At 47.5% G+C, this 16,119-nt stretch overlaps 1 protein-coding gene and 1 non-coding gene across 4 annotated transcripts in view; both read left to right on the plus strand.

The window, feature by feature from the left end:
* Positions 1 to 4,327: 4,327 nt before the first annotated feature.
* TRNAK-CUU (transfer RNA lysine (anticodon CUU)) lies at positions 4,328 to 4,400 on the plus strand. The gene has a single exon. It is a non-coding gene; the product is annotated as a tRNA-Lys (tRNA).
* Positions 4,401 to 11,505: 7,105 nt separating this feature from the next.
* The window catches only part of MORF4L1 (mortality factor 4 like 1), a 29,727-nt gene continuing 25,113 nt past the window's right edge, over positions 11,506 to 16,119 (plus strand). For all 3 annotated transcript variants that reach the window (XM_064366112.1, XM_064366113.1, XM_012474848.3), the window contains exon 1: positions 11,506 to 11,606. In XM_064366112.1, coding sequence (XP_064222182.1) covers positions 11,567 to 11,606 — 40 coding nt within the window. In that variant the 5' untranslated portion in view covers positions 11,506 to 11,566. The remainder of the gene's footprint in view (positions 11,607 to 16,119) is intronic.

The following is a 16,119-nucleotide window of genomic DNA, read 5'->3' on the forward strand; positions in this document are numbered from 1 at the left end:
TTGGGGTAAGGAAACAGTTCTGGAGATGAATGGTGGTGATGGTCACATAACAACGTGAGTGTACCTAATGCCATTGACCTGTGCACTTAAAAATGGTTAAGATGGTAAGTTTTATGTTATGCATATTTTGCCACAATAAAAAAAGAAGCACACACACACGCATTCCAAAGGAAGAAGGATCCAGATATCTTAGGTTTAGCAGCATTTATTTCTGAATAACAGCATTTATATACCCTTCTCTCTTTTTGATCTGGGTAACCTAGGAGTTGATCTGGTTTAAATGGCTTCATTGTGAGGACCCTATGAATTGTGTAACTGATCAGCTTACCTTTTCCACCATGACTGCTAGAAAGCTTCGGATGAGATTAGTAGTGCACTTACACAAAAGAAGCATCCAGGACTTCTGAGTCTCCCTCCCTCCCTCCCTCCCTCCCTCCCTCCCTTCCTTCCTTCCTTCCTTCCTTCCCTCCCTCCCACCTTCCCTCCCTCCTTCCTTCCCTCTCTCCCACCCTCCCTCCCTCCTTCCTTCCTTCCTCTTTCTTTCTTTCCTTCTTTCTTTCTCTCTCTTTCTTTCTTTTTTTCTTTCTTTCAAGGTTTCTTGCTGTTGCCCACTGAAGCAATCCTCTCACCTCGGCCTCTCAGGTGGCTAAGACTACAGGTGTGTGTCACCATGCTCGGCGTAGGGGGTCTTGCTATGTTGTTAGAGCTGGCTCAGAACTACTAGGCTCTAGTGATCCTCTTACCTCGGCCTCCCAAAGTGCTGGGATCACAGGTGAGCCACATCGCCTGGCCTGGGTCTTATTTGCATAAGTCTAATTGCTGGCCACATTTTAAAGTTTTATCTTTGCTTTTTCTTTCTTCTTTCTCATGTACTTTTAAAAAATAACCCTTTTAGGGGCCGGGCACGGTGGCTCACGCCTATAATCCCAGCACTTCGGGAGGCCGAGGCGGGTGGATCACGAGGTCAAGAGATCGAGACCATCCTGGTCAACATGGTGAAACCCCATTTCTACTAAAAATACAAAAATTAGCTGGGCATGGTGGCGTGTGCCTGTAATCCCAGCTACTCAGGAGGCTGAGGCAGGAGAATTGCCTGAACCCAGGAGGCGGAGGTTGCGGTGAGCCGAGATCGCGCCATTGCACTCCAGCCTGGGTAACAACAGCGAAACACCATCTCAAGAAAAAAAAAAAAAAGCTCTTTTAATATTACAGAAGTATACATACGCATTTTAGAAAATTTGAAAATAACGACAAGCAAAAAATTAAAAAGTAAAATGTTCAAATACCCACTATCCAAATATCCATCATTAATACCTCAGGTTACGGTCTTCTTTTTACTAAAATGAATGATTACATTTATTCTAAAGCTTGCTTTTTTTCAGCCAAACATCTCCACTTTTCCTTACAGTAAATTTTTTTTTTTTTTTTTTTGAGACGGAGTCTTGCTCTGTTGCCAGGCTGGAGTGCAGTGGCGCAATCTCAGCTCACTGCGACCTCCGCCTCCTGGGTTCAAGCAGTTCTTCCACCTCAGCCTCCTGAGTAGCTGGGACCACAGGCTTGTGCCACAACACCTGGCTAATTTTTTTTTTATTTTTAGTAGAGACGGGGGTTTCACCATGTTGACCAGGATGGTCTCGATCTCTCGACCTCGTGATCCACCCGCCTCGGCCTCCCAAAGTGCTGGGATTACAGGCGTGAGCCACTGGGCCGTGCCTACAGTAAATTTTTATCTCATCGAATATTCAAATTATATTTAAATTTCTCTAGTTGACTCTAAAATCTCTTTACCACTAGTTTTTCCAGAACAGTATCCAATCTAGGATCACCCATTGCCTCTGATTATTATGGCCCTTTTGTTTCTTTTAATCTAGCAAAAGTCCGCTAGGCAGGGTGGCTCATGCCTATAATCCCAGCACTTTGGGAGGCCAAGGCGGATGGACCACCTGAGGTCAGGAGTTTGAGACCAGCCTTGCCAACATGGTGAAACCCTGTCTCCACTAAAAATACAAAAATTAGCCGGGCATGGTGGCGCACACCTGTAATTCCAGCTACTCAGGAGGCTGAGGCTGAGGCAGGAGAATCCCTTGAACCTAGGAGGCGGAGGGTGCAGTGAACCGAGATCGTGCCACTGCACTCCAGCCTGGGCAACATGAACAAAACTCCTTCTCAAAAAAACTAGCAAAAATAATTTAAAAATATACTTGTTGAAGGCTAGTTGTGCTGGATAATTTCCCACCCTCTGATTTTGTGTTATTGGTTCCTTATGCTGTCATTCATCTTGTTCCTCCATCCTGTATATTTCTTTTTTTTTTTTTTTTTTTGAGATGGAGTTTCTCTCTTGTTACCCAGGCTGGAGTGCAGTAGCGCGATCTCAGCTCACCGCAACCTCTGCCTCCTGGGTTCAGGCAATTCTCCTGCCTCAGCCTCCCGAGTAGCTGGGATTACAGGCACACGCCACCATGCCCAGCTAATTTTTTGTATTTTCAGTAGAGACGGGGTTTCACCATGTTGACCAGGATGGTCTCGATCTCTTGACCTTGTGATCCACCTGCCTCGGCCTCCCAAAGTGCTGGGATTACAGGCGTGAGCCACCGCGCCCGGCCTTGTATATTTCCTATGAACTGGAATTAATACCTAAAGGCCGATGGACCCAAGTAAAACATTTTTTACTAAAATAAATAATTATCATTAATTTTGTGTTGTATCACTTCTAAAGATACACTATCTATGTTGTTGAGAATTAGTAACGCACTAGCAAAACTCAGATTAATGTCTGGATTAAGGTAATAACCTGAACCTGCCATCATACAGTGAGATTGTCCTACTTGCATCTAGAAACCTGTGTGGGGTTACTTCAACCCTGTAAACACACAGTTCTCCACCAGCTACTAACGTATAATATTAACATAATGTTTTAACCGCAATTGGTAATCCTTGTTTAAAAGCATTTGCCACTGCTGGGTGTGGTGGCTCACGCCTGTAATCCCAGCACTTTGGGAGGCTGAGGCGGGTGGATCACAAGGTCAAGAGATCGAGACCATCCTGGTCAACATGGTGAAACCCCGTCTCTACTAAAAATACAAAAAATTAGCTGAGCATGGTGGCGCGTGCCTGTAATCCCAGCTACTCAGGAGGCTGAGGCAGGAGAATTGCCTGAACCCAGGAGGCGGAGGTTGCGGTGAGCTGAGATCGCGCCATTGCACTCCAGCCTGGGTAACAAGAGCGAAACTCCGTCTCAAAAAAACAAAAACAAACAAACAAACAAAAAAATAACATTAACAGGCTGGGTGTGCTGGTTCACTCCTGTAATCCAAGCACTTTGGAGGCCAAGGCAGACGAATCACCTGAGGTCGGGAGTTCAAGACCAGCGTGACCAATATGGTGAAACCCCATCTTAAAAAAATAAAAAATAAAAAATAAATAAAGAATAAAAGGATTTGCCAAAGTATGCTTTTCTAATCCTACATTTTGTTTTTGTTTTTTACAAAGTAGTTTCCCTTGTCAGCTGGGACTGTTTGCCTACTGTGAAATCGTTTCTACTGGAAAAAGGAATAAATGTTTTTTTTTGTTGTTTTGGTTTTTAGTAGGGAGAGGGTTGGAATAATGGCCCCTTCCCACATTGAGGTTCCATCAATCTATGGGACGTTTTCACTTTTTAGTTTTGAGTGTGAGCAGGTATTTTTGATTTCCTGCTGAGACTGCGCTAGCTTTTTAATCTCGTGTGAACACCATGGCATGTCTTAGTTGAAGCACCGCCGTGCCAAAGAAAAAAAATCCCTAAGGCCTCTACGTCACAGGATCGGAGAGGCCAGCCAGCGCTGCAGCTGGGCTTTCCGTGCCGATTGTTTCCGGAGCGTGTGCAGGACCTTTGTCCCGAGCCTGCTCCTGCAGCGGGCCACGCGGGGCTGAGAACATCATCTCCCGGCCACGCGGGGCTGAGAACATCATCTCCCGGCCACGCGGTGCTGAGAACATCTCCCGCCCCCGCCCCGCAGGGGGTGCGCGCCGCGCCGGCGGGCATCTTTAGGAGGAGCTGGAGGCGCCCCCCACACGCCTGTTCTCCAGGCTGGAAGCGGCTTCTCCTTTCTGGGGCCGCCCTACCTTTAAGTGAACGGAAAGGTGCCGACCGCTAGAGGGCCGTTTACACATTTTTATCAAACAACTGAATCAGACGTGAAACACAAGTTTTAGAAGTCGTGAAAAACTTTACCAAAAGAAAAAAACGATTATAGAGAGATCGTTTAAGTAGAAATATAACTCTTGGAGAAAAAAATAAAAACAATCTTATTCCTTTGAAAAGAGCTAGAAAAAGCCGTTTTTCCCAACTGCCCGGCTAGCTCAGTCGGTAGAGCATGGGACTCTTAATCCCAGGGTCGTGGGTTCGAGCCCCACGTTGGGCGATTCGTGTTTTGCTTTCATTCGAACAACTTCAGGTCTCATCAACGGTAATATCCGACTTCAGCCCGGATGTTCTTATTTTTAAATAATTCAATACATAAAAAAAGACTAAGACCGAACTAATTTAAAAAAGGAACAAAGGGGCCGGGCGTGGTGGCTCAGGCCTGTAATCCCAGCACTTTGGGAGGCCGATGCGGGTGGATCATGAGGTTCAGGAGTTCGAGACCAGCCTGGCCAATATGGTGACCCCTCTCGTCTCTACTAAAAATACAAAAATTAGCTGGGCATGGTGGCAGGCGCCTGTAGTCCCAGCTGCTCCGGAGCCTAAGGTAGGAGAATCGCTTGAACCCAGGAGGCAGAGGGTGCAGTGAGCCGAGATGCCACTGCACTCCAGCCTGGAAGATACAGCGAGACTCTGTTTCAAAAAAAAAAAAAAAGCAGCATTGAAACCAGAAAATTTCATCTTGTAAATTACACAGTTAAAGGCTATCTGCTGTAGAGAGTATTTGTTGCTGAGTGGTCTGTTTCAAGGGCAGCTGAATGCCAAAATTTAGGGGATAAGACGACATGAAAATTAACGAAATTGTTGAGTTCATAATATCGCTGAAGTAATCTCTGTGAAAACGGTTGGAATGTTTATTTTTTACTTAACGTTACGCGATACTGAAGATTAGTTTGCAGAACAGCTGTGTTATATTTTTAAACCACTGTAAGATTGTTTTAGTGATGAACCAATACAGTACTTATTGTGAACAGAGCCTTAGAACTTTTAAAATCTTTTCTCTTTCCCCCTTTTTTTTTTTTTTTTTTTGTTGGCTGAGTGCTTCTATGTAGAAAACCTTTTTTTTTTTTAAGTCGGTGATTCAAACTCATAGTTTTTCCTGCAGCCATTTGAGACTCTCAAAACACATTTCAAACCAAGTAATTCTCTTTCCCTTATGTTTCCCTAAAAACCTCACTTTCTTTGGGAGAAACTATTACATCCTGACAGCTGCAAGTTTTTTCCTCGTCTTACATATTTTTAGTTACTCCCAGCAATTCTCAAATATTCTCCACAATTACTCTATGTTATCAATTCAAAATACAATTTCAGACCTTGGAAGAAAGGCATTAAAAAATTTCAGCATCAGCCGGGCGCGGTGGCTCACGCCTGTAATCCCAGCACTTTGGGAGGCCGAGGCGGGTGGATCACGAGGTCAAGAGATGGAGACCATACTGGTCAACAAGGTGAAACCCCGTCTCTACTAAAAATACAAAAAGTTAGCTGGACATGGTGGCGCGTGCCTGTAATCCCAGCTACTTGGGAGGCTGAGGCAGGAGAATTTCCTGAACCCAGGAGGCGGAGGCTGTGGTGAGCCGAGATTGTGCCATTGCACTCCAGCCTGGGTAACAAGAGTGAAACTCTGTCTGAAAAATAAATAAATAAATAAATAAATAAATAATAATAATAAAACAGGATTGTAAAAAAAAAAACTGCATTAAAACATAGTTATCAATTTTTTTTTTTTTTAAGATGGGGTTTCACCATGATGGCCAGGCTGGTCTTGTACTCTTGACTTCAGGTGATCCACCTGCCTCGGCCTCCCAACGTGCTAGGATTACAGGCATGAGCCACCGCACCTGGCCCAATTTTTTTTTTTTTTTTTTTTTTGAGACAGAGTCTCGCTCTGTCATCCAGGCTGGAGTGCAGTGGCCCAATCTTAGCTTACTGCAACCTCCGCCTCCCGGTTTCAAGTGATTCTCCTACCTGACCCTCCTGAGTAGCTGGGATTACAGGCACACACCACCACGCGCAGCTAATTTTTGTGTTTTTAGTAGATATGGGGTTTCACCATGTTGGCCAGGCTGGTCTTGAACTCCTGACCTCGTGATCCGCCCGTCTCGGCCTCCCAAAATGCTGGGATTACAGGCGTGAGCCACTGCTCTGGCTATCAAAATATTTTAAAGTAAAATATGGTAATACACGTTCCTTATGAATGCATTAAATAACAAGATCAAGCAGCAGGTCCAATAACTACAATCGTTTTGTCTTATTTACTTATTTATTGAGTTGGACTCTTGCGTCTCACTCTGTTGCCCAGGCTGGAGTGTAGTGGCGCGATCTCGGCTCACTGTAACCTCCGCCTCCCGGGTTCAAGCGATTCTCCTACCTCAGCCTCCCAAGTAGCTGGGATTACAGACGTGAGCCACCACGCCCAGCTAAGTTTCGTATTTTTAGTAGAGACAGGATTTTACCCTGTTGGGCTCCTGACCTCTAGATCCACCTGCCTCTGCCTCCCAAAGTGCTGGGATTACACAGCACCCGGCCAACTACAATAGTTTTAAATTAGTGATGAATATAAATGACAATTTTGTGATACTTGCAGTAGCCACAAAGTGATATGAAAACGCCTGTAATTTATATTGATAACAGAGCCACAGCTCATACTATTGTTTTATTTATTTATTTATTTATTTATTTTGAGATGGAGTTTTGCTCTTGTTACCCAGGCTGGAGTGCAATGACGCGATCTCGGCTCACCGCAACCTCTGCCTCCTGGGTTCAGGCAATTCTCCTGCCTCAGCCTCCCGAGTAGCTGGGATTACAGGCACGCGCCACCGTGCCCAGCTAATTTTTGTATTTTTTAGTAGAGACGGGGTTTCACCATGTTGACCAGGATGGTCTCGATCTCTTGACCTCGTGATCCACCCGCCTCTGCCTCCCAAAGTGCTGGGATTACAGGCTTGAGCCACCGCGCCCGGCTGTATTATTCATTTATAATGGAATGTATTATAAGGTAGTATTACAGTAGTATAATGTAGTATTATAATGTAGTGTTCATTTATAATGGAATGAAATGCTAAGTTTTAATTAGAATTTGGTGAAAATAAAAATGTAATTTTGTTTCTTATCCAACTTCATGGACCCCTTGAATTGTATCCTTGGGCTCCTCAGTTAAGAACCTCTCCTCTGGGTTTAAAAAGACAAGAGATCCCAGCACTCTGGGAACCCAAGGCGGGCGGATCACGAACTCATGAGATCGAGACTATCCGGGCCAACAAGGTGAAACCCCGTCTCTACTAAAAATACAAAAATTAGCTGGGCATGGTGGTGCGCACCTGTAATCCCAGCTACTCATGAGGCTGAGGCATGAGAATTGCTTGAACCCGGGAGGCGGAGGTTGCAGTGAGCCGAGATCTCGCCATTGCACTCCAGCCTGGCACCTGGCAACAGAGTGAGACTCTGTCTCAAAAAAAATAAAATAAAATAAAGAGGGCCGGGGGCGGTGGCTCACGCCTGTAATCCTAACACTTCGGGAGGCCAAAGTGGGTGGATCACCTGAGGTCAGGAGTTCAAGACCAGCCTGGCCATTATGGTGAAACCCCATCCTTTTTTTTTTTTTTTTGAGACAGAGTTTCCCTTGTTACCCAGGCTGGAGTGCAGTGGCGTGATCTCGGCTCACCGCAACCTCCGCCTCCTGGGTTCAGGCAATTCTCCTGCCTCAGCCTCCTGAGTAGCTGGGATTACAGGCACGCGCCACCATGGCCAGCTAATTTTTTGTATTTTTAGTAGAGACGGGGTTTCACCTTGTTGACCAGGATGGTCTCGATCTCTTGACCTCGTGATCCACCCGCCTCGGCCTCCCAGAGTGCTGGGATTACAGGCGTGAGCCACCGCGCCCAGCACGAAACCCCATCTTTAAAAAAAAAAAAAAAAAAAGAATACAACTGAACAATACGTACAGGCTATTTGTGGCAAAAGAAAAAACAAGGCCAGTCATGGTGGCTCATGCCTGTAATCCCTGTACTTTGGGAGGCTGAGGCAGATGGATCACCTGAGGTCAGTAGTTTGAGACCAGCCTGGCCAACAAGGTGAAACCCCGTCTCTACTAAAAGCACACACACAAAAAAAATTCGCTGGGAGTGGTGGCAGATGCCTGTAATCCCAGCTACTCAAGGAGGCTGAGGCAGGACAGTCAGTCTCTTTCCCACCTCCATCCTTTGTCGGGCCAGCTCTCCCGACAAAAGTAACCACAGTTATGAGTTGTTTGGGAATCCAGGAGGAGTTTTATTTTATTTTTTTTATCCTAGAACCATCGTTGTGTTACTTCTGTTTTTGTACTGAAGTTAACTTGACTTTATGTTTTAATTACGGGTTCATGATGCAACAATTCAGAAATATAAAATACAGGCCGGGTGCGGTGGCTCACGCCTGTAATCCAAGCACTTTGGAGGCCAAGGCAGGCGGATCACCTGAGGTCGGGAGTTCAAGACCAGCCTGACCAACATGGTGAAACCCCATCTTTAAAAAAAAATATATATATATATATATATATATATATAATACAAAGACACAGGGCAAAACTTCAGGAACACTTTCACTCCCCCATTTACCCTCCCACCATTTAGCATCTGCATTTTTCTCCACTCGCATTTGTTTTCTCTTTTTTAAAAAAATGGAGTTTTGACCGGGTGTGGTGGCTCACACCTGTAATCCCAGCACTCTGGGAGGTGGATCAGAGTTCGAGACCGGCCTGGCCATCATGATGAAACCCCATCTCTACTAAAAACACAAAAATTAGCTGGGCATGGTGGCATGTGCCTGTAATCCCAGCTACTTGGGAGGCTGAGGCAGGAGAATCGCTTGAACCTGTGAGGCGGAGGCTGCAGTGAGCCAAGATTGCACGACTGTACTCCAGCCTGGGCAACAGAGTGAGATTTGGTCTAAGAAAAAAAAAGTATAGGCCGGGCACGGTGGCTCACGCCTGTAATCCCAGCACTTTGGGAGGCCGAGGCAGGTGGATCATGAGGTCAAGAGATCGAGACCATCCTGGTCAATATGGTGAAACCCCGTCTCTACTAAAAATACAAAAAATTAGCTGGGCATGGTGGTGCGTGCCTGTAATCCCAGCTACTCGGGAGGCTGAGGCAGGAGAATTGCCTGAACCCAGGAGGCGGAGGTTGCAGTGAGCCGAGATCGTGCCATTGCACTCCAGGCTGGGTAACAAGAGTGAAACTACTTCTCAAAAAAAAAAAAAAGTATGTGGGTATTTTATATTAAAAAAAAAATTATAACTGTGCAGGACAGTTTTGGTGGGGTGGAGTCCCAAGGAAGTCCCTATGTATTTTTCCAGTACTTAGCAGTGGCGTCGGAAGGAGGGAATCCAGTCATGGGTTCTTAGTTTCTGTTTCTGGTGGGGCCAGTAAAGCCGCTTCCTCCTTAGAGACTGAAGAGCCACGGCTGCAGGATGCCAAAGCCTAAAACCAAACAAAGACAAAATCAGGCAGGTTGGACAAGCTTGCAAGGAGTAGCTGTGACAAGATGGTGTATATTCAACTGGAGTAAGGAAGGTGTTTGTGGGTTTCTGTTGTCAAGGAAGTGGTTGTGTTAAAAGGACTGAAGGAGAAACGGAAGTCAGATAAATGAAGAGGGCCCCGGAATTGCTGGGGTGTGGATCTCCCACAGGGGAGAGCTTAGAAAGCCGTGGAGACAAAGGTTTGTATAGCGGGTGCAGGTAGGCTAAGGGCTGTTTGTGGAAGGACTTAGACACCAGGCTAAAGACTTGGGGTTTTACCCTCTAATGTTCGTTGAGCGCTCATTCATTTTTGGGCACTATGCTAAGCCTGTATATGTAATTCTCACATTAAACTGATGGAAAATGTAATTCTCACATTCAACTCAGGTGCTATTTGGCAGCTGAGCCAATGAAGTTGTTTTTGTACAGGGAATGACATAAAGAAATCCGTCTGTTTAGGCCAGGCGCGTTGGCTCATGCCTGTAGTCCCAGCGCTTTGAGAGGCCGAGGTGGGCGGATCACGAGGTCAGGAGTTCTAGACCAGCCTGGTCAACATGGTGAAACCCGGTCTCTACTAAAAATACAAAAATTAGCTGGGTGTGGTGGCGCGCGACTGTCTGTAATCCCAGCTACTCCGGAGGCTGAGGCAGGAGAATCTCTTGAACCTGGGAAGTGGAGGTTGCAGTGTTGCCCAGGCTGGAGCACCACTGCACTCCAGCTTGAGCTCAAAAAAAAAAAAAAGAAAGAAAAGAAAGAAGGGCCGGGCGCGGTGGCTCACGCCTGTAATCCCAGCATTTTGGGAGGCCGAGGCGGGCGGATCAAGAGATTGAGACCATCCTGACCAACATGATGAAACCCCGTCTCTATTAAAAAAAAAAAAAAAAAGAAAAGAAAAATGTATAAGGTTGAAGAAATCCGTGTGTTTAGAGTGTGTACATTCAATTATGGCTCAAAAAATTAGGGGATGACAACAAAGCACAAAGGGGGCAGGCGTGGAACGCTGACGCCGGCATAGCCACACGAGCCGTTTCAGAAAGCAGAGCTCCGCCGTCTCGGTCAGAGCTGCCCAGTGGTTCCCACGCCGTCGTCCTCCTTCCCGCGGGGCCGGGGCTGGGAAGAGGAGGGGGACCCGGGAGCCAACAGACGGCTGTCAATCCCACCCAGCAGACTCGGCAGTGGGCTCGCCGCACAAGGAAGCTTCCAGAAGCTGACTCCACTTCCCACCCCCTTGTGGCCGGATTGCTGACCCTAACGCTTTTCTATGCAAAAACGAGAGGACTGCTTTGGAATGGGGGTTTCAGAGGCAGCCAAGCCCTAGTCTCTCCGGCTACTTCACCATCAACGCGGGCTTAACTGCCCGAGGGGCTCCGCAACTGGGCCTTCTCCGTTCTTTTATCACTAGTGGCTCAGCGCCCCCAGTCTCTCCCATCGCCAGCTCCACCTTAACCTCCGTCGAAATCAAATCTCCGCATTACCGACCCGCAGCAGGCGGGGGGATGGGGAGTGGCGGGTGGGGGGTGGCAGCGGGCTGCGGTGGGGGTGAGGGTGGCCGGGGTGGGGGTGAGGGTGGCCGGGGTGGGGGTGAGGGTGGGGGTGAGGGTGGCCGGCCCCTCCCCCACCCGACGGCGCCTCCACCGACTCGGAACTACCAGTCCCGGCGTGCCCCGGGGCGGCGCGGTCGCGGGGGCGCGTGCGCGGCGGGCTGCAATTGGCCGCGGCAGCGGCTGCGCGGGTCGCGGTGTTGTGAGGTCAGCCGGCGCTGGCCAATCCGGTCCAGGATGTAGAGCTGGCGGTGCCTGACGGCGCGTCTGACGCTAAGTTGGGTGGGGTAGAGAGTAGGGGGCGGTAGTCGGGGGTGGTGGGAGAAGGAGGAGGCGGCGAATCACTTATAAATGGCGCCGAAGCAGGACCCGAAGCCTAAATTCCAGGAGGGTGAGTGGGAGTCTTTGGGGAAAAGGCACCTAACGGTGCAGGAGATAAGGGCGGACGGGAGGTGGCTGAGGGTTGGGGCCCGGGGGCGGCGCGGGCTGCGCTGTGAGAAGGCGGCGGACGGTGCTTTGTGCAGGGAAAGCGCATTGCGGATGGTAATTCCGATGCGTCATTGTGAGAAAGCGCTTTGTGAAGCGAGAGCGCTACTCGGGCGTTAGAGCGCGAGAGCGAGCGTTTGGCGCGTGGCACACCTTCGCCGACTGTTTGTTATTTTTCTGAGGAAGAGGGCGCGGAGAAAGCAGCCTATTGTAGGGAGGCGACGGGAGCGCCATGGCGGCGGTGAGGGGAAGTGATGTGGCGGCGAGGGAGGGGCAGCGGCCGTTTCAGGCGGTCCTGCGGGGCGCCCGGCTGCTTGTGCGGCCACGACTGGCGGTTCGCTGCTGCCTGGAGCCCCGGGGTGGTCGCGTTCGGGGGAGACTCGGAGCTGCGGAAAGCGGGGTGGGTTTGGCGCCCCGGGGCGGGAGAACGGCGTTGTAAAATGGCCGTTGCAAAATGGCGGCGCCATCATGGCCGCCGGCATCTCGGCTCTGTGTGCGGGCGCAGCGCCCCCTTCTGTGACGACCGCAAGGTTGCCGGGGCCCTCCGCTTCGGAGTGGTGGGTGGGGACAAAAAAAAAAAAAAAAAACAGGTTCAGTGGGCTGAGCGTTTTTTCTCCGCTTTGTGTTGCCTGGAGGCATCACTTCGCTGCGCTTCGGCGCAGTGCCAGGATCCTGCCGTAGTGTGAGCGCCCTCGCTGTGCAGTTGCTTGTAAAAAAAATAAAGATCGCAATGCTCTGTTACGGCGTTTACGTTTGTAAGTCCCATGGCTCCGACATTTGTTAAATGCAGCAGTTGATGAGTTTGATTAGTTGCAGTGTTTAACAATGATCTGGAAGTTGAGTTTATTTTTAATTGGCTTTCGATGACGTTTTGGCTGAGGTTAGATTGACTTCCAGTGGAAGGCACCTCTTTAAATTTTCGCAGCGCTTCAGTTAACGTATAATGAGGTGGAGGTCTAACAGCTAAAAAGGAAGTAAAATTCTTTTGGAAAGGAGGAACACTTGACAATTCCTTTTCATTGCTATGGAAATTTGTGCTAGTTACCTTAACTACGTTGTCTACATGCTTATGATTTTTGTTCATGGGATTTTTAGACTTGCATTAGAAATCGTTTTAGAGCCGTAAACCCAAAACCGAAGTACTGCATATTTTAAGTTTATGGTCTATTTAAGGGGGCTTTAGGAGTGTTTTTGTTAATGAGTGAGTTCTTTTGTTTAAGTTTTTGAGACGGAGTCTCACTCGTCACCCAGGCAGGAGTGCCAGTGGCGCTATCTCGGCTCACTGCAACCTCTGCCGCGCCCTCCCCCCCCAAGTGAGCCTCCCACGTCAGCCTCCCAAGTAGCTGGGATTACCAACTCGGGCTACCACGCCCGGCTAAGTTTTTTTGTTTTGTTTTTTAGGTTTCTTTGTTGTTGTTTTGTTTTTCTTTTATTTTGTATTTTTGATAGAGACGGGTTTTCATGTTGCCCAGTGTGGTCTTGGACTCCTGTGCTCAAGCGATCCATCCTCGTAGGTTTCCTGAAGTGGTGGGATTACCGGCTTGAGCCACCGCGCTGGGCGGTGACTGACTTTTAATACCCTTCTCCCACCTTGAGAAGCTGGGGCTCTACCTCCGTGGATTCATTATTTTAGTAGGCATTTTAGAGCAGATATTCGTTTTTTTTTTTTTTTTTTTTTCCTTAAAGGGGATCGAAACCCTGAAGCGGGCCGATAGTCGTTTTTTTCTTTTCTTTTTTTTTTTTGAGACTGAGTTTGGCTCTTGTTGCCCAGGCTGCAGTGCAATGGCGCGATCTCAGCTCACTGCAACCTTCACCTCCCGGGTTCAAGCGATTCCCTTGGCCTCAGCTTCCCGAGTAGCTGGGATTACAGATGTGCGCCACCATGCCCGGCTAATTTTGTTTTTTTAGTAGAGACGAGATTTCTTCATGTTGGTCAGGCTGGTCCTCAAACTCCGGACCTCAGGTGATCCGCCCGCATCGGCCTCCCAAAGTGCTGGGATTACAGGCTTGAGCCACCGCGCCCAGCCAGAGCAGATACTCTTTTTTTTTTTTTTTTTTTTTTTTGAGATGGAGTTTCACTCTTGTGGCCCAGGCTGGAGTGCAATGGCGCGATCTCGGCTCACCGCAGCCTCCGCCTCCTGGGGTCAGGCAGTTCTCCTGCCTCAGCCTCCCGAGTAGCTGAGATTACAGGCACGTGCCACAATGCCCAGCTAATTTTTGTATTTTTAGTAGAGACGGGGTTTCACCATGTTGACCAGGATGGTCTCGATCTCTTGACCTCATGATCCACCCGCCTTGGCCTCCCAAAGTGCTGGGATTATAGGCCTGAGCTACCGCGCCCGGCCTCAGAGCAGATATTCTTAATCTAGAGTCAGTGGATATAATTCAGAGGCTACGTGAATTTGAATGAGGAAGTTTTTTTTTTTTTCTGTCTAGCTGAAGTTTAGCATTTCAATTTACAAGTGTACATCCTCCCCAATCCCGAAAAAAACCAAATAAACCCACATTAGTATTTGCAGTATATTTTCATATCACAGCATTACAGTCGTGGACGTTGCATTCTGTTATCACTTAGTCATTCCGGTTTCTTCTAAATTAGGGTAGTTATTGGATTAGCCACTAAGTCTTGTTTAATAATTAACATCAAATAAGGAGCTCCTATGTCGTAGAACGTGACATTTAAAATGCTTTGATGTTTCAACATAGTTAGTTCTCTTTGTACTACTGTGTGTTTTATGTATTTATGAAACTATTTGGCTCGTAGGCTGTATCAGATTGTCAAGGCACAAAAAGTTGATCGCTGCTGTAGGAACGGTCTAAGGATGGCTGTTCTGGAGGAAGCGCTTTAATTCTAGAGGGTTGCTAGAAGAGGAGAATTACCTGTGCTGTTTAGTGGTATAATTGAAAAAGAGTAGGAACCAGGGTCTCCCCCAGGTAAGGTTTTGAAAGCTATGTAAGAGAGACTGTCTGTACTTAACATTACTTTCCAGGTGTGTTTTCTACCTGTGTTTAAAACAGGATTGTATAACCACCTTTTAAAATGATTTTAATTATTTTATAAGATGATTGGAGAATATCTTGCAAGGAAGAAGGAATATTTGATGAATGCGAACAGAACTGTCTTGAAACACTGCAGAGTTTATGTAATGGTAGAAAAAAGCGACGAGAAAGTCTTTTTAATTATTCTTGTAAAGTTGTAAAAAAAAAAAGAATCTTGTGGAGCTGGGCCCAGTGGCTCACGCCTGTAATCCCAGCACTTTGGGAGGCTGAGACGGGTGGATCACGAGGTCAAGAGATCGAGACCATCCTGGTCAACATGGTGAAACCCCTTGTCTACTAAAAATACAAAAAATTAGCTGGGCATGGTGGCGCGTGCCTGTAATCCCAGCTACTCAGGAGGCTGAGGCAGGAGAATTGCCTGAACCCAGGAGGCGGAGGTTGCGGTGAGCCGAGATCGCGCCATTGCACTCGAGCCTGGGTACCAAGAGCGAAACTCCGTCTCAAAAAAAAAAAAAGAAAAGAAACTTGTAAACTTGTTAAAAAAAAAATTTTTTTTTTTTTTTTTTTTTTTTTTTTTGAGGTGGAGTCTCGCTCTGTTACCAAGCTGGAGTGCAGTGGCAAGATCTTGGCTCACTGCAACCTCCGCTTCCCGGGTTCAAGCGATTCTCCTGCCTCAGCCTCCCAAGTAGTTGGGACTGCAGGCGCATGCCACCACACCGTGTTTTTAGTAGAGATGGGATTTCACCATGTTGGCCAGGATAGTCTTGATCTCTTGACCTCAGGATCCGCCTACCTCAGCCTTCCAAAGTGCTGGGATTAGAGGCGTGAGCCACCGCGCCCAGCCAGTTTTTTCATTAAATAATAATGGCACGCAGTATATGTTCTATAAACAATTCTTAAGGCATAGTGATTGCTTTGCAGTGGACTTGGTCTTCCATTGAAAATTGTCTTTTTGTTTTGAGAGAAGCATTTGCTGTCCTCGGTCTCGCTCCTCAGCTAGCTGTAAATTCTTTCAACAGAATAGTAGGGTCACTAGCTAGAGTAGAGGTCGGAGGGCTTTGGCTTCAGTTTTTTTCGGGCAGCGGCAGCCGAGGCGACAAAAATGGTAGGCCATTTTCGGAGTGCGTTTAAAATGTACCTGGACAGTGAAATTAGGAAACACAGATCTGATTCCATCTTTGGCGCTGTTATTAGCACTGTAGTTTACCCATTTGGGTTCTTGTTCCTGAACTGTTGGAGAAGTCTTTGATCTCCCTGTTTTCCAGTCTCCACTTTATAATTCAGAAATGCTGTGCCTAGGCCCAGCAGCCTCTGCCAGTGATTCTTCATAGAGTGAACTACTTAGAAGAATTATAGAACTTATTTCAAAATAGAGGCCGAGCGCAGTGGCTCACGCCTGTAATCCCACCACTTTGGGA

Source organism: Aotus nancymaae, unplaced genomic scaffold (genome assembly GCF_030222135.1).
Source record: "Aotus nancymaae isolate 86718 unplaced genomic scaffold, 86718_ANA_hifiasm-v0.15.2.pri h1tg000064l_0, whole genome shotgun sequence".
In the NCBI taxonomy this organism is placed as follows: Eukaryota; Metazoa; Chordata; class Mammalia; order Primates; family Aotidae; genus Aotus; species Aotus nancymaae.